The sequence below is a fragment of the Numenius arquata genome, chromosome 7, assembly GCF_964106895.1.
Source record: "Numenius arquata chromosome 7, bNumArq3.hap1.1, whole genome shotgun sequence".
Classification (NCBI taxonomy): Eukaryota; Metazoa; Chordata; class Aves; order Charadriiformes; family Scolopacidae; genus Numenius; species Numenius arquata.
The window spans coordinates 40,290,318-40,309,320 of record NC_133582.1 but is presented as its reverse complement, the minus strand read 5'-3'; the positions used below and the strand labels follow the sequence as shown (position 1 = coordinate 40,309,320).

Here is a 19,003-nt window from a genome sequence, read left to right as displayed (position 1 = left end):
TAATAATAATAATAATAATAAAACCAAACCCTCACCAAAGTATTTACTGTGCAATCTGCAATGTGAGATGAGTCTTGGCTTTTTTGTTTGTTTGTTCCTTGCACAAGACAAACATTAGCAGGCAAAGTCCTTCAAAGCCTAATTCACTGTTACCACTCTAATAACAAATTCACCTTTTCCAGCTGCAGCTAATGACACTTTATCCATCAACACTACTGGAAACCAGCTCAAATAGGGGAAGTCTGAGTATCGCCCGCTATATGCATGTTTGCAATCAACTAAAATCTGCCTTTCAAGGGATAATGTAGTTCTTTCTCATTAACATTCAAAAGACAATTGTAAATGGAAGGGCAAAAGACAAATAGCCATAATTCCCATTCTCTAACTATTAAAGATAAAGGTCTGTAATGAAAGCTACAGCCTTTCATATGAAGGGTTCATTTTAGCTAACAGACACAGAAATGGTACTTGATTTGTACCTAACCCATGGAATCTAAACACATTAAGACAATTTTAAGTAACAGGACTTAAGTAAAAGGCTCAATATGCCTGAACTCTTAAAGTGTTAGTACCTCAGGGGTGGGTTTGTGGGATGATGGTTCCAGAAACCTTAACTTGAACTGAAACACAACTCTCCTCTATTTTTTAAGTTGCAGACTCTCTCCCAGAGAGTATTCAAAGTCACGCTTGTTTGATGAACATCAGTATATAACTTCTTATTCCTCAGAAGCCCTGAAGACAAAACACTGCTAAATTGAAACGCAGATGGTTTTATTACTCCTTGTGCAATGCTTTATGAAAAAAATCTAATTACTCACAATCATGCAACCCTAACAGTGATGAAAAGGCTGCACAAGCAGTATTTCCCATCTCACCGATGCTGCAGGGACTATAACAGGGCAGTAAGGCATGAAATGGAAACAACTCAGCTCAACTTTTGCAGCAACGGTCAAGTTTGAAGACTTAGCATTAAGGGGATAGACAACACATTTGATAAGAGAACACCAAGAAACAGTAAACGTGGGACTTCAAATAAGCAGTTTTACATTTAACCTTTTAGAACTAGGCGTACATTGAAGGGTCTCGTTGAGCCAAATACGATCATATCTGCTGCACCTTGCTAAATCACAGGCAGAGGCCACGAAGCCACTTCCTTCTCCTCCCCAAAGTAGGACAGACAAGGATTTAAGAGTCTACATCTCTTATCATCTACGCAGACACACAGACAGCCATCTCAGTGAGGTGAGCGCTATTCTCTCCCCTTACCACACACTTGAGCATCCCGCCTCTTCCTTGGCTCGTGACCACCACAGCCACGGTGGTCTATGCCAACAGCCAGGATCGCTGCAATGCCCTCAGGAAACATCAGGCTTTTCTGCTTTTAACAGCAGCTGCTCTTCATATAAATTCCCTCTCAGAGGGCCACTGTGTTAGGCTCCCCTTCCAAGTCAGTTTTGGGAGCAATTCCTCCGTGTTTTGCCAAACACGGAGGGGAAACGAGCACCTTTCCAAGTGATTCCTGCCAGGAAATCACATCAGCTTTTTAATAATGTATCATCAGGCTAAGTGTGAGCTTTGTTTAAAAATAATCTTTTCATTGCTTTTTCTGTGATCAATAGCAGAGTCATTATACAACCAAATGTTCTGTAACAAACACCACTGGTTTATTATGGCCATAGAAATCGATTTATTGTCTCAAACTCCAGAACTGTGACAATATGCGCAATCTTCTAAACATTTGCTTATCCATTAAGGCACAACTTAAACACCTTTCTAGGAAGCACAACTGTGTGACCAAACCAAGTGAGGCAGTAAGCAATAGCTCACAAGCCAGATAGGAAAATGAACGCTTAGCATTTATTATAACTTAAATTTAAAGCTTTGCAAAGCAGTGAAATACTTGGAAACAAACTAGGACTTCAGAAAGAGAAGACCCTTATGATACGTATCATGTGTCTCAACACATAGATCTATTCAGCACTCACACATAAACAGCCACCTCCGAAATTTTCTCTAGAGAAATAAGTTCCCCAAAACCAAAATCTTCTAAAACATCTAGGAAACATACCACAATACCTTGATTTTGAGAATAACCTACATGACTACACGATGAAAGGTGATTGGCATATCATCACAGTACGATCCTGTGTTTCAGGCTTATTTGTTTTTAACCCAGCTTTCTAATTTATCTTTTTATCTCTTCTACAGAGAAGATTTTAAATGGAAGTAATGGTGGAAATGAACCTGTAACACCTATTATTCAGGCAAAGGTCTACTGTTAACCCAGAAAAAGGCTGTGGTGCATTGGTACTGGACAGTTACCTCAGGTAAATCAGTACAACTCATTAGAAACAGAGCGTAAGTAACATGGGCCCTTCATAAACAGCTTTCAGATTGCTACACAGCTTTTATGAGTAGACATAGCACTTAGAGATACGGTTTAGTGATGGGTTTTGTCAGAATTAGGTTGACGGCTGGACTAGATGATCTGAAAGGTCCCTTCCAACCTAGGCAATTCTATGATTCTGTGAAAGCATTTGTTTGTAAGCGAAGAAAGAAATCCCTAAGAGTAACACAAAACATAAGAGGAGTTTTATCCATGAAAAGTTGAGCTAGATTCATAAAGCATATTAGAGGCAGCCAAATCACAATAAGCAGGATAAAGTGAACATCAGCCTTTGATTTCAGCAGATAACAGTGGCTTCTGTGATAGTCTTTCTTCTTCCTTCTTTCCCCTCTTTTCCAAATCTCCTTTGTCTCAGATAACCCCAATCACCATTACAAATCATTGTAAAACACTGAAGCAAACTAATCAAAGGAAAATCCCACCACACTGAGCAAGTTAAATGTGGAGACATCAAAGATATGCCTGAAATGCTCTGCCAAATTTCCGAGATTGCTCTACTGCAGCAAACATCACTTATTAGCAGATTTTTTTTTCACTGAATGAAAAAAGCATCATAGCTGTTTCCAAAATGCCTGCCTGTTCGCATACACTACAATTATGTACTGCTGATTTACTCATCACATTAATGGTAATTAATGCTAACATTAATAACTGATGCTAAAGCAGCAATGCCCGCTTTATCAAGATAACAAATATATATTTAAAATCATCATTTCTGCTCAAAGGGGTGACATCAGACAGCAACACTCTCCTTTTGCAACATTATCCCCTTTGTTGATTTATTCAAAGCAGGTGGTGTTCATCCAGGAGTGTTTGTGTAGGAGAATGTTTTAATGTAGAGCCCTGTTGTTGGGAATTCCCCGCTCAATAGCCTGGGAGACTGCTTAACTGCTGAATCTCAACCGCTCCAATCTCCATTCCCAGCAGGAGTCACTCCTGCCTCTGAGGCGTTACCTTACTTAACACAATTATTGTAAACGTAGTACTGGGGGGAATTTTAAAAACAACCTACGTTATCATAAGAACTGTCAATGCTATCGACTTAACCAGGGAAGTACAGGTCAAAACAGAGTACTACTGAAAAGCCTGTAAAATGAATTTCTGTTTTCAGGCGATGATGGAGTTGCTGTCCTTTCTTTTATGAAAGTGCATCCTACATTGACTAAATGGGACGCTGCATCTTTTTACATTACCCAAGGGTAAAAAAGCTTTGCTCTACTGTGCCTGGAACCGCTTCCTCAATTGATTACAGACAAATGAAATTTGAAAGAACTGCAGGCCAGGACAACACTTTTTGGTCATCATGGACTGTGCTAAGGATTAGAATATTTTGTTTGATTAGAAAGAAAAATTATTCCCTTTTCTGCTACTAATACTTAATTTCTGTCCTCATTTTTATTCCGAATGCAACAAGATAAAAGTGCTGGCCTGGAACTAAATTAAGAGTATGGCAAACGTAAAGAATTTAACGGCTATTCCTCCTTAGACCCACTAAAAAACATTAAGACACCTTCCAGCAGTTCCTTAAAGACAACTGATGTAATCTAAATCAGGAAAACCTCTATTACAGTTGGCTGACAGAACTGCCATCTAAAGGACTCAGTGCTTTACACTATGCCAAACACATGAATGCTAATTCAATCTAAGTGTTCAGCCTCTGAAACCAGGCCACTTAGAGGTTCTAAGCTATTTTCAAATCTCAAATTTGCATCTTTGGAGAGCTACAAGTCCAGCCTGTATTAATGGCAAACATGAAGGTCCATGTTTGACTTGTTATAAACCTCTTCTTCCCAAGGCCGCTTTCCTCTAACTTCTCAATTGCTCTGGCACTCTGAAAGCACACTTTGCCAGTGTGATTGTGCTGATTAGTACTCTTATTATTTAATAAACTCTTAGTATATTATACTATATTAATATACTATTAGTACTACATATAAACTTCATCTAATAATAATAATAAATCAAAGTTTACAGGGAAAAAGAAATGAAACTCCAGACGGTGGAAGGAATAAGGGTCATCAGGCTCCTGTACTTTGCTGCCAAGACACAGACAATTCACCAGCCCTGGACTGTTCTATAAACTGCTTAAGAGCTCCTTTTAGAACTTAAAGCCACTCAGTTTTACACCAGTTCACTGCCTGCCACAGAACAAAACTGTCAGCTCACAGATCGTACTGGCTAACTAGGTTTTATGTCAGCATTAAAGAACTGTTCTCAAAAAATACAATGTGTAAAATACGAAAGTTACAAATACACAGCAATTATTTTACTGTAAAATTCTTTTTTTTCTTTATCTAGACAACCAATTAGTTATATGTGAAAAACAAATTCACATTCCACTCTTACACACTAAATGCTGCCACCTGTAATAATTTAACAGTGATAAATCAACAGGCAATATCTATGAGGCATATAGAAACTTCAAATGGTATCTTGTGGCATGGAACAGATTTCTTTACTAGTGACAACATTATTTAGATTACAGCCTCCTAACAAGAAATGCTCCACACCTGTCACACAAGCATTTGACTATTTTCATATTAGTTCACAAACCATTAAAATAAAGTTTTCAAGAGACAGAATCACAGGTGACTTTTTGCCATAAGCTGAAGCAATATCGATTAAAAAGACAGTTCCATTCTTTTATGTGATCAAGGCAGTGGAAGACGGCTGCAGGATTACCTCCCGGATGACTGGCAGCCTACATGCAGTTGCAACAAATCCTTTAGAATTAACCAAATTTCCAACATTCCCACTAGAAGCACACAAGTTTATTTTATTTTCTTATACAGGGAAGGGAAAGGGAAAAAAACAAACAAGCCACCAAAATTGAAACAGAAGCAAAAAATGCATCACCTCCTGCAGGTTCAAGAACTATATAAAAAACGTAAAACCACAGTGGTAATACTACTTAAGGAACTGCCCTTCTGTTGATGGCAGGTGTTCTATCACAACACAATGGTCCCCTCCCTCCCAGTGTTATGCTCAGAGCAAAACTGGAAAGTCCACCATGCATTCATGAAAAAAGGGGAGATGCCACCAGCACATGACCAGCCGGTCTCACTGACTAACACTGCAGTGGCCAAGAGAGATATTAGAGACTTTTGTTAAAGTCTCACCCAAAGTGTTTCTGAACAGCAGAAAAATTTTATTAAATCCCTCCCACCTTCAACAGGCTTCTCTTAATTACTTCTTGATTTCAAGTTGTTTTGATTGACATGCAAACAGTGAGTTCTGTGCTGTTTCTAAATTATTTCACTTCCGATGTGCTTGACAAAAACTAGCTACGTTCAGAATATCCTTTCAAGCTGGAAGTGCTGTGGAAACACACCACCACTTGCAGCCTATATCCTCCAATATTTACTAGCCAAATTACAATCCCAACAGCACAAAGAATGACAGCTTATTTGCCGTAAGGCAAATGTGTTAATGAAAACCTACTATGGTTTATTGGGAGATTTATATATTTTTCTTCATGGAGCCTGGATAGCAGTCAACAAGTATTAGTAGAACTTTACTCATTCTAAATTTTCCAAGTACCACAGAGCAAAAAGAAGGTACGTTTGAGTCCAGTTGCTTTCAGGCAAATAAATCCTAACTAGGAGGAGAATCAAAGGATTAAAGCAATAAAGGAAGAGAGGCACAAGCAAATATAATGACCAGTTTTAATACATGCCAATTAAAAACAAAGGAACAGGCTGTTGCAGCGTCTTCTCTGGCATGCAGTTCAGAGACTTGCTCTAAGCTCAGACACAGAGCCAAATATACGCCAATTGCAAATAAAGGCAATGGCAGATTAACAACTGACCCCAAGTTCAATTACAGTGAAAAGTATTACTCTGTAGTAACTGCCCATATGTTAGGTTCTACCCCAAAGCAAACATGAAGCTCCTTACGGTACACCTCGAGGGTAAACTATAGTTATCTCACATTTATCATAGGGCAGGATCATATACTTAGGTAGCACCAATCACAGCAATACTTTGTGGTATCTTAAATTGCATACCACCCTCAGCTGAGATAGAACAGCTGATAATGTTTATATGCCTAAAATATTTTAAATGCAAAACTTAGTATGTTAATTTATACTACTTTACTATTATTATTATTTTCTCCAAGGTAACAAAATTAAATCCATTTTATTTCACATATGCAACCAGCAAATGTTAGAAAGTGTTGCAGTTAGAAAGTGTCTCCAAAGACATTTCTGAAACAACACTTTGGGAGTGTTGACAAAGTGTTTTGACGACTTTGGAATTCTCCCACACGCGTACACCCCTTTTTCCTTTAGATGAAAACATTCACCAATTTCATTTAGAAAGAAAAACGCTGAGAATTTTGTCATTTGTGAAACAAAGATCTCTAACACACACCTCTTCTAACTCGATCATCTCTGTTCCCTGCCAAAAGCTGTCTGGCAGTCCTCTGAACTCACCATAAACACAGAACGTACATATAAACACTAAAAACTGAGCTCCCCTCTGGGTACACATTGTGACACTTCTGGAAAGCAAGCCAATCGTGGTTTGTAATGGTTCATGTTGGAATGAGGCAGAATGGTGAAGAATCTGGCACAAGTTCTATTCAACCTTACTTTACCAAGGAGTTACAAGGTTTCCATGAACTTCTCGTGACAGAGGTTCCTGGGCTGAGGACAGATTTCCAAGAACTGGTAGCCCATTCAGCACAGCTCATTCCTCCGGCACAGCTTTAAGTAGGAAGCTGCACGTGACAATTAAGAGTTCTTGGGAACCTGAAGGATGAGGTGTTGGGCGAATACAAGCTCACCATGGCAGCTTGTTAAGATTCACCTTCACCTCTGCTGATGAAGGAGTTTGAGGTTGATCCTGCGACACGCTCCCTCAGCTTCAGCAGAGTGAACATAATACCGGTTTTGCTCCTTCCAATATAGTGGCATTGCCTTCTTCAAGTACTCCTTCTACTCGCTGAGCATTTGCTTGCCGTGTGGATTCAGACAGGTTCTCAGTTCTTCAGAAAGGAATTATCAGCAAGTATTCCAAATGCGCCTTTTTATAAATCAAAAAACACGCACAGTAGGAGACAACTCCACACCGATTTCAGCGCACAAAGGCGACTCAACACGAGGGCAGCCCGCTCTGCCACCCTCCTGGGCTGCTACTTACAGCTGTTCTTGGTTCTGCTCTAAACTGCGAGCACAGGAACTGGCCACAAAAGAGGCCAGAGAGACTTCATTGTCTATGAAGAACATGGAGATCGGAGATTCTTTAAGTAAACAAAGGCAAAGACCATCCCTTGATTCACCAACAATATTTCCTCTCAAAATAACACCAACAAATCCAATTTCCAGTCAATATTATTTTCCTTAAATCTAGTATCTCTGAAATATTATAATTTTCTTTAAGAAGGGTTACTGCTTTGTAGGTAAAAGCAGAAGTCTTTTGCTATTGCAGGCATTAGTGTTTCTTAAATGTGTACTTTTAAACTTACCTAATGCATACGTTTCTGAAAAAAGCAGTAAGTCATATTTCAGATTGTCAAACTTCATAATGATAAGCAGTACCTTTTTTTTCTTGAAAACAAAAGATGAATATACTTAAGACAGGATCCATACAGCTTCGGACAGATCCATCCAGATTGATGTGGCTGAGGACAGGTCTACAACTTGTTGCTATAGAAACTCACAGTCAAACCATTGCCTTCTGGCATTAAAAAAACAAACCAAAACCAACCACATTTTAAATACAACACTTTTTCCAAAACTGTAAAACTTGGCCCATATTGCATACAACTTAGTGAATGATGTATGGAAATGCATTTAGAGCATCCTGTGCTGTAAACTCTAATATGAAGGATAAGCCATAAATAAGTTGCAGTATGTAACCCTTCTTTTCATATTTACTTACACATTTTACCATAACTTGGGAAGTACTACAAATTGTAGTACTACAAAAAGTACCACAAACTTGAACATAAGAAGTTCCATCTAAACACGAGGAGGAACTTCTTCACTTTGAGGGTGGCAGAGCCCTGGAACAGGCTGCCCAGGGAGGTGGTGGAGTCTCCTTCTCTGGAGACATTCCAAACCCACCTGGACACTTTCCTGTGCAACCTGCTCTGGGTGGACCTGCTTTGGCTGGGGGGGTTGGACTAGGTGATCTCCAGAGGTCCCTTCCAACCCCATATCATTCTGTGATTTTACGAAATTGTACTACTATAGTAACAACTGAATAGAGAAACCAACATTTAAGGTAGACGTAGGCATGAGTAGATACCAACTCAAAGTTGGTGCAAGGTCTTTACCTGTAAAATTACCTAAGCTGGATAAAATCACAATCCTTCAACAAAGCCATAGGTTTCGTACAGCATATCCACAGACCTTTTAACCACTTCCGTAATTGCAACAATCACTAACTGACTTCAAGCGTTATGGTAACAGCCAATAGATGTCGTAAAACAAGCAAGTGCATGAAGTTAAGAGTATCCAGGAGGTGGGTTTCCCAGTGCACAGTATTCATTTGGTTTTCCCCACTTTGGATTTAAACCACACTTCTGAAGTGCAGATAACTTGTCCAGACCTCTCTCCTCTGGAGCAAGACCCTGAAATTCAACTGTCCAGGACCTGACGCTCGTACTCTTTCACATTCTTCCCAGCAACTTAAACTAGTTCCTGGAAAGTCACCTCTCCAGGCACTATTGCTTTCAGTTTTCATCTTCAGAAGCACCAGATTCTGAATAAGACACTTAAATCATTTCCCTTTCAAAAAACCTTAATCTTTACTTTAGATAGCACAATGCGTACACTGACCCATCCATTTCACGTATCTCTCCTGTAAACTCCCTGGTTGCTCAAAACAAAGGCTAAGCACCTTTAAGAAAATTTCTTCTCCTGCTCTCCAACACCCCTTTTCGCTTAATATCCATAAGGGAGTCCAAACTCTCCATCCTGCTACTAACAAAATAAGTTTTCTTTACCAAAAGGCTGAATGTTGCAGTGATTACTAGCTACCTGATGGGGTTTTTTTCCTCTTAGGCTAATTATTCACCCAGCAGTGCTTTCTTGAGACTAGAAAGTGATCATTTTTTGTTCATGTATTTGCATTTTGGTCCCGTACAGTGGTAAAAAAATGACAGACACACAGTAGATGAGCCCAGCTATCAATGTGGTGTTTGCCCAGATCTAGCTAACCTCTAGAGAACCATCAACTCTGAATTCATGGGACAATGGGGGGCAGAACTCAAGAGGTCCATTGTGGTTCATCCTTATGCTCAAGACAAGATCCAGAACCTGATGGCATTTGGATAGAACCTTAAATACCCTGTCATTAAAACCTGTAACAGTTTCCAGAGGAACTTCTTCCCCTCAACAGATCCCCTCTATCAACCCATGAACATCTGTACATTTTTCCCATGAACTAACACTGAGCTTTAATAAAGAGGTGTCTGATAACTAAATAGAGATTATGATATTTAAGAAGATTAATATCTTGTTTCTTTAGAAAAAAATTGAAGCACTTTCTCTGCAAAAGGCACTTAAGATTTAACATTTTCAGCAACTATTTTCAGTGTGACTAAATTGTACAGACAGGAGTCCATACTCAAGAGAACATCCCTTCCCCGCACTGCAGAGCTAGTCAGGTGAGAGTAGATTACTCCTACAAGTCACATTTAACAGCTCAGCCTCTTCATACACAAGGTATCTGAGATTAAATATTGATTTTACATTATAGCTATTCATTATCACTAGGCACCCTCACTCCTGTTAGCTAAACTACGGCCGTTAATTTGATTAGTCATAACCCATAACAAAGACCAAATTACCACAAAAAAAAGCCTGCAATAAGTTCTATAACATCCGTGCAACTTCATACTGCTTCCTTTATTAAATACTTACTCACAGGTTGTGCAAGGTTGGCACAGTCTGTGTGGGCTGGACTTCAGCTACATCTCCCATGGCCTGCCCAATGTTGAAAAGGTTAGCTGGAGACACTTCTTTCTTACAAGTTTCTCTAATACTCCTTAAACTTAGGCCTTTTTCTTTTTGCCCCTTTTCATGAGCATTCTCTCTCATGTTTCTTAGAATCATAGAATGGTTAAAGTTGGAAGGGACCTTAAAGATCATCGATTTCCAACCCCCCTGCCCTAAGCAGGGACACCTCCACTAGAGCAGGTTGCTCAAAGCCCCATCCAGGCTGACCTTTCTTCATGCTTGGTTCACCAGCATTTCCTTTCAGTTGAAACTGCATTTGTAAACACATTTTGAAAAAGCCAAACCTCACACCTGGAATTACCTCTATTAAAACACTGGGCAAAAAGTTCAAGAATGCCAGTTTGGGGAAGGATGTCCTGCATTTGCCACATAACTCATTGAGAAGTTCTGTCCGTGCTTTCTCTATAGCATCTATATGGCACTCAAATAACAAGGACAGTCACAGAGGGTTCCCATTACGATCACAAGCATGCACAAGCAAGAAGCAGAGAACTGGTTTTAGAGGCACCTTAAACATAAGCTGCTCTTTGGAAGTACCCTGGCATTTCCACCTCAATTAGGCAGAAAAAATTTGGACCCAAACCTGTAGCTTAAACAGCTGAGAGTTTTTTGCATCTAATGCCAGATTCTTTCCAGTGCCCCAATTTCTCTCCTGTAAAGCATAAAGCTAGCTCCTACCCTCTCGTTAACTGCAATAATCTCTGCTTATAGGCAGAGCAGGCACCAATGCTGAGTCAGCAGAATTCACACACTAGCTTCGCACCAGGACCATCAGTTGTTAGAGAGGGGAGTTTGGGGCAAATCAAAGAAAGAAGAGGTGCAGACTCTAAACACTGTTGCCCTGCAGGTGAAGCGAGATGTATCACGATGAGGTACCTACTTCCTTCTCTAATCCCAAACACAAGATTATTTGCCAGCAAGCAGCACGCTTGGATCAATGTTTCTTGAAATTAGTGACAAGGAACTGTTTCTAAGTGCATTTTAAAGTGCATCCTTACTGTCTCCACAGCCAAAACAACCACCAGCTAGCTGGCTTTTAGGCAGAATTCATCCAGGTCACTAACTATTTTTTGATAAGCAACTTCACCTGACCTGAGAATCGGGCTAAGGGGTATCTGTTAAAACATTAAACACTTAGTGCGTAGCCCTCTCTCAACTGCGCAGCATAAAGCATCTAGTACACGGATGAAGTCACTGGCAACTCTTAATCCTGACAGCCTGCTTGAGCTAGGAAAAAGGTTTCTTTGCATCATGGAACATTATGTAACAAAACTGACAATAATCTATAAATAAAGATGTCTTGCTCTTAATCTTGTTAATGAACCCTTACTTCCAGGAAACAGCTGTACTGCCCTAGATATGTTTTAATCTTGTCTCATAGGCCAAAGCAGTAGCAAAATAACAAACTAAGTTGCAGCTACGATTCTGATGAATCATTGGTTGCACTCAAAAATAAGATTAGACAGATGAGTGCTAAATTTAGGGCAGCTCAGCAGAGCCTTGCACTGGAGAAGAGCAGCAGCTGTGTTAACTTGGCAATCCCAAAGAGCATCTTTCCCAGAGAAGGTGTAAACCACTCCAAGACCTTTTATCCCAGGGAGAGAATGTATGTGTCAGGACAGCCCGTAAAGAAGCGCGAGCCATTCTCCTTAGCACAGCGTGGCCTTACTCTCAAGCCTCACGGGCAGAAGCAGGGATATGAAGTGGTATCTTACACCCTCCTTCTCTGGACCCCTTGAGGAGTTAACGAGCAGGCACAGGAACCAGGAAGGTGCACACCTGCTACAAAAAAAAATAATCAAAATAACGGACAGGAATTCTCCTTGTGCTCTCCCCACGCTGTTCAGAGTGAAGGGCAGGCAGGCTGACCTTATGAAATCACTTTGAGCAACAAGGTACCTGATCAGAAGTTCATCTGCTGGAACTCTGAAGCTTGTGGAGATGACAAGATCAATCTCCCATTCCTTTCCCACTAGGAAAGCAGCTTTAAAATGGCTTTGTTTGGAGGAGAGGAGGGCAGACAGACAGGGATTTTTCGTTGTTTTTTTTGTTTAAGGTATGTGAGATACAAGCCTGCCACAGGAAGGAGGAACAAGAATTGATATTCAGAATCAACAGATAGCTACCCAAATGTCTGACTTTGTGTTTTGCCAGTTTGATATGACTCACACAGACAATATTTCGATTAACAAAGGTTGGAAGGAGTTTAATATTGTATCCCCTACAAGACCCATGACGCATACTGTGAAAACACTGAAGCCTACTGTAGTCTGACAAGAAAAAGCATCAAACCAGTTTCTGGGTTTTGTCAGGTATGAGAATTTGTTTCCTAAGAAGCCTCTTCATGAGTCTACTCATGCTGCAACGAGCTATGATGCAAAAGAAGCAGAAAGAAGAAAGGAGGTAAAAATTCTTTTAATTTAAAACTTTTCATAATCTTCTACACACGGCTCTATTCTATTCCTTTACCAATTCTTTGGCTAAAAGAAAATGAGAAAAACCAGAGTGGAGAGGGCCCTTCAGTAAGTATACACATCTAACTTTTTCTGCAAATAAAGCACTGCTGGAGGTTTGATCATAAATCACTGCAGTCTGTCTTTACCACAACTGAAAATGCAACTGCGTAAAGACAGAAAAGCTGATATTCACCAATCCAGCTATGAAACACACATCAGGCAAGATGCGGTGATGTTTCTGCCTATGGGCAACAGTCAACTCTCAACGCTTCCCTTGTGCTGTTCCAGTGACCCCACATAACTATATTAAAGTGATTAACGTATTATGATCACATGTCCATGCGGCACCAGAAGGTCAGTAATTTTTCCTTGTAAATACATTTTCCCAGGTGACTAAGATCAGTGGTTTAAACAAAAGAGAACTGTGTCCCCTGCAAAGAAACCTTTTTCATCCCTGCCCGGTGCAAGTTTCTAAGGCTTATCACTAGAATACCACCACACACGTGGCTGATTCAGCATTTGCTATAGTGATGGAAACTTTTGTTCACCAATGGTTACAGGAAGATGGCTTAAGTCGCTTAGGCCGTGGCCTCCTAAAATAAAGTAGCTGCTGGCAGGTAAACCTTCCGCTCTGTTGGTGGCTGATCAGCACCGAGCCCTCTCTATGCCTGCCCCCTTTCCCACCCTTCAAAATTTTCTCCCTCTGCAGTCATTCTGCGTGTTAAATTCAGTATCAGAACAGTCATCTTTTAACCCTTCCACATGGCTAAAACATAACGGGTTGGGAACATCTACCACAATAAGATGATCCATCAATTTTTCTGTAAAAGGGAAATTTCACTTATTTAAAACACTCTGACTTCTCAGCATTCCTAACCTGAAACAAATGGACAAGGATGTTTACAAATACAGCGGTAACTGTAAAAACAAAATCAAAGGGAGAATTGATTTTACCCACAGCTGAGGTGAAGAAACTGTGGCACATTTAGGCAGTTTGGAAAATGGAATACATAAGCAGTAAATGGAAACAAATAAAAGTCAGTAATCTCTTTCATACACCTGTTCATGTAAAGAGGCCTATCTCACAAACGCGTATTTGTCCTTGTAAGCTCGTGTAAGCTAACCTCTGCCATTTCTTTAAAAAAAATTTAAAAAAACACCCAAAACCAAAAATCACAAGTTGCAGATATCATAAAGAATTTATACACAGCAAAATGTTAAAAGTTCAACCCCCAAAACAGTCAAATCTTCCCCATTGCTGACATCCTGTAGATGCAAGAAGTCTGAAATTCAAGAATAAGAAAATACATTTGTCCACAAGAAAACAAGCCATCAGTGCATCCAGTGAACTTGCTCTAGAAGCCGTCTATGGTTCTTAGTGTCCCAGTATCCCAGAGGCAGCCTGCAGAGCTGATGCACACAGGGCTGCAGTACACATCCCCAGCAGCTCAAACCCATCACCTTCCTCATTACACCAGATCCGCCTGGTTTGCCTCATTCAACTGATTCACAGAAAACCAAGCCCATCTACTTACAACTCTGTGTTGGAATTTTAGTCTCAATGACTTCGGATGATTATACCAACATTGCAGTAAATGAAAACGTAACAGTACTGCCGAAGAACAGAACCAACACATAATCAAAATAGAAAGATTATGGGTGAACAAGCAACAAAGAACAGTAAATATTATTAATCTGATACCAGGCTGAGCACCATAGCAAAAAAAAAGAAACTGAACTGATATGAAGCAGTAAGGCATAATAAATCAACCACACTAATCATTAACTATTTACATATGGTTATCTTATTGTTATCTTACTATTTTTAGCCAACTAATCTTTTTTTCCACTAAATGTACAAGAAGAGCCTGTCTGATAAATCTTTCTCCCAACTTTGTTAGTGTTAAGTTAGAGAACCACTGCTAAAAAATCTCACTGCAGAGAGAGTCAAAACAGCTTTGCAGCAGAAAATCCAAATGACCAGTATGGCTTTTCTCCATACCTTACGTCATTTTATTTACAGAATATGAAAAAATAAATTAACATGTAAAAATTGCAATATTGTAAGAGATATTGATATATTAGCTCTAAAACTGTTGCCATTTTACTCCCTTAAAAGCATTTATTAGGAGTGAAGATAAACTTCATTTTTCGTAGCATTTTTCGTGTTACTTAATTCTTTCTAGCAAAGCGAAATTAAAGCCAACAACCACATACAGTTTTCTCAGCTATCATTGTTCTCCTAATATAGTGGAAATCTGTCATATATTGTCTTAAGTAGTTCTTGACCTTTAGAAATAATTGCTACCAATGGGAATAATCCAAGAGAGATCTGTGAAACAGCTACTTAAATCTTTGTGGGGGAAAAAAACCCGAAAATAAAAATATCTATGGTATGAAGAATTACACAGAAACCCTACTTTAAGAAAGTATCACATGCAAAAGCTTCAGCAGGTCAATCCAAAGACTAATGTTGCTATCTGGAATTAATTACATGAAGAAAAAACCCACTACCTTCAGATATAACTTGGTTTTGAATTTATTAACAGGAGTCTAAAATATGTATGCCAGTTTTCTCTTTAAAAAAAAAATTACAAACATTAACAATACTGAAGTAAAACTCTACTGTAGACTTTGCCAGCTGATAACTTTCTAAAAACAAATGCAATAGAGCCAAGAACATCAAAGCAGACACAAGAACTAATCTGCTTTCTTACAGACTGAAAAATCTAATCTACAGCAAGGTATAAGTTTCTTATACAGTTACATTTTCCATTACATACTAAGACAAAAAAGATGTGTTGCTACAGCCTTCCTTTTAACTCTGCATTTTGAAAAAAATAAAAAAAAAGGAGTATTCTGATTGAAAAAAAAAAAAGTCATACGTTTTAAGTCAGAAGTAAGCTTTGAACCTCACTGCGAATCTTTTACAGTCATTAAAATTATTTAAATTCATATCTTAAACATCAACCTGTATTTTAGAACTGTGACTTTTCGGCTCATTATTTGCAGCACTTTAACACTTGCATATGGCAAGAACTTTACTCAACGGAAAAAAAATGTACATACTCATATGTAAGCTGGGTTAAGTCCGTGTGTGTCTCCTACCTTTCCAGTGTTATACATCCCTTCTCACCCCAGTTTTCTACTTGTGATCATTCAATTATCAAGTCTCATGGATAACTGCAGCAGCAAAGTGGTAAAACACAAACACCAGTAAAAAAGTTCGTCTATTCAGGCTTTCCAAACAATAATCTATTATCCCTCCTCCTCCTCCTCTGACTATAGGATCTAGTTGTACAGAACAGGCAAGATGCCCCAGCATTTGCTAACTGTGGTACCATCAGTCACCAAAAAAAAAAAAAAGCTAGAGAAAAACCCCGCACTCACCCTCCTTAAACTGTTTCTAGAATCTCTTGGCTTTGTTGTGAAAGACTACCAAAAAAAGAAAAAAAAAAAATCAGTACAACCCATGGCAAAACAGACACACACAAAAATAATCCGCGTGCCATCCCCATCCAGTCTTTCCTCCCTGGGACAAGGATCTGCTACCTGCCCAAGCATGAACTTGCACAGCATGCCCAAATCAAAGCAGCCCTATGCCACAAGCCTTCTTTCTCATTCCTAACGTTCCAAGTAGTTTCAGAAAAAAAAAGTAACAGAAAAGTGACGGGAGACGGGATCCCTCTCAGCTCCAACTGCACATAATATATATACACACCTAGTTTTGTGTTTATTTCAGTCATCTTCCTGCTCTGCTGACTTCAGCTCGATGTTAAGCGATAAAGAGACAGATCGTATCTGTCATACTAGTAGCATATAAGAGAATATGCATTTGCCAGCTATAAACTTCAGACTATTCAAGAGAATAAATAATGATGTGTGCAGAGAAGGTAATTAAAAAAGTCAGATATCATAATCCAAGGAAATATTGTTGAAGCTTCATGAAAAATACTGCCATTCAGGTCGCTGTCTCATTCAGGTCGCTGTCACACACACAAGCTCCTGGGCTGAGAAATTACCTTGCAACAAGTTCCATTTGTTTTCTTCTGCATTGTTTCTGCTTGCAATCATCTTGTACATGGACTACTGAAAGCAAAGTTAACTTCTCAAGACAACAGATACAATGTCCCATTGATTATTTTGGGGGAAAGAGACGAGTTGAACTTCTTCACCTTCAGATGTTTGCATAGAGACAAAGTTTCTGAATAAAAGAAAAGGAACTGACTACAGCAAGCAAAAAATTATCTTCAAATAAACTTACGTTTATATTGATGTCAACCACTACTTTGCCTCTACTCAGGTGTTAGACACAGATAATCTAGAGACCACTGTTGTGGTTTAGCCAGGATAGACTAAAGAAAAATTAATTACTACTCAATGATTGAATTCACATGGAGGAGTTTGGATGTTTATTACCTCTGTGACAGCAGATATTATTAATGCATAGAAAAACACAAAAGAGACCAATATTTTTAATCGCAGTTTTATTCTTACCTCAGCCTTTCTTCTTCTTTCTTACGAAGGCTGAAGTCCCTCTGAACCACCTGGAGCACATGCTCTGCTTCTTCATCAGTCAAGCCAGAAAGATCCAGTTTTCTCCCCATTATGTAGCCTGTTCTTGAAATGAGTAACTATGAGGAATATCTGAAATCAGAAACAGAAAAAAAGGCAAGATAAATTTAAAGTACTGACATTTTTCCCCAAGCGTGTTGAAATCGCAGGCACATCTGCCCAACAAAAAAAAGAGTTGTCGACATCAACATCAGAGAGGAAGATGATTCATTTCAGAATTATTATTCAAGTTCCATGCACTAAAACCAATCATCCCCAATTTAAAGAGAAATAAACACAGATGTTATTTGGGATATTAAATAATATTGAGGGAAGACCTCAGCATTGCCCTCAACAAGAAGCACTTTAAGGTGAAATCAGGTTTAAACATTTCTTAAGACTTTATGCCATGAGTTTGAAAAACTGCAAAACGCAATCCCTGAGACTCCATATGAACCAAGAACATACTCCCCTGCAACGTTTGAAATTATTTTGTACTACCAACTAAGAAACCAGGAATTATTTTTGAAAAACATAATAAAAAAGCAAGCATATGCATTTCAAATGCATTTCCCAGAGTGACTGGAAAGATTTAGCTGTCACTACCACTATAATATCATTATTTCCTCTTTCTATAAGTGACAACGGAGGAGAAAAAGTGGTAGTCAACATTATGTGTGAACTCAAGGTACTGTAAAGTTTGAATTAGAGCTTGGTCCATTTATTTCATTAATGAATTATCATCAACTCATTCTAATTTATTTTCTTGTGACTTTTGTCAATTTTGTTGAATTTTAGTAAATTCAGATATCAGTATCCATTTATCAATTTATTAATTAAAATTAATCACATTTTCTATAAATTTGATTTATGTAATTATTCGAGCAATCATAAAGGTATCCATCTCCACATTAAGTTATCGTTTCAGAAACATTACATAGATTTTGCAGCTCTGTTATGAGCTCCTAGCAATGCATATAATAACTATGCACACACAAAAGCTCTTACATGATACTGAAATGGTAACTATTCCTGCACCTTTATCCAGGGTAAGTGTCAAGTGAATGAGACTACGTAAAACACATTAACTGGTTATAGCTTAAAAAAATATCTCTATGCAAAGCTGCTGTGGCATACAATTAAGTGCACCAAGTAATACAGAAAGTAAAAGCGGGGGGGGGGGAATCACTTCTATTTTCTAAATATAACAATTCATTTATTACTTAGATGGTGACAGCGGACATGGTTGGCTGGTTTTGTTTGGTTTGGGTTTTTTTATACAATATTTACCTTCCTCCAATCACCCGGTTACAGTTCTTTCAACAGGAAAAAAAAAAAATCCAATGCACGGGAGGAGGGTATTGCTTATTTTTTCTATTTTGGTTAGGCTATCAATGAAGTTCAGAATACACTCTTCGTTTGAGGAAAAACCACTTCAACAAAAACAAGCAGATGGAATAGAAGCTTAGGTGAGGTCAGGATGACAAGATCCCTCCAGTGAGACACACGCTCACCATACAGCTAACAAAGGTTGCAATGGAACAGCATGTTCTGGCCTGACTCTTTGGGTCTACTAAGGAAGCTGAACAGGAACATCAACAACAAGGTAATAAAGGC

The 19,003-nt window shown here is 38.9% G+C and overlaps 1 protein-coding gene across 2 annotated transcripts in view; it reads right to left on the bottom strand.

Moving 5' to 3' along the window:
* MYRIP (myosin VIIA and Rab interacting protein) overlaps window positions 1-17,479 on the bottom strand; it is a 210,886-nt gene extending 193,407 nt beyond the window's left edge. For both annotated transcript variants that reach the window (XM_074150377.1, XM_074150378.1), the window contains exon 1: window positions 17,330-17,479. In XM_074150377.1, the coding sequence (XP_074006478.1) occupies window positions 17,330-17,439 (110 nt within the window). In that variant the 5' untranslated portion in view covers window positions 17,440-17,479. The remainder of the gene's footprint in view (window positions 1-17,329) is intronic.
* Window positions 17,480-19,003: the final 1,524 nt, after the last annotated feature.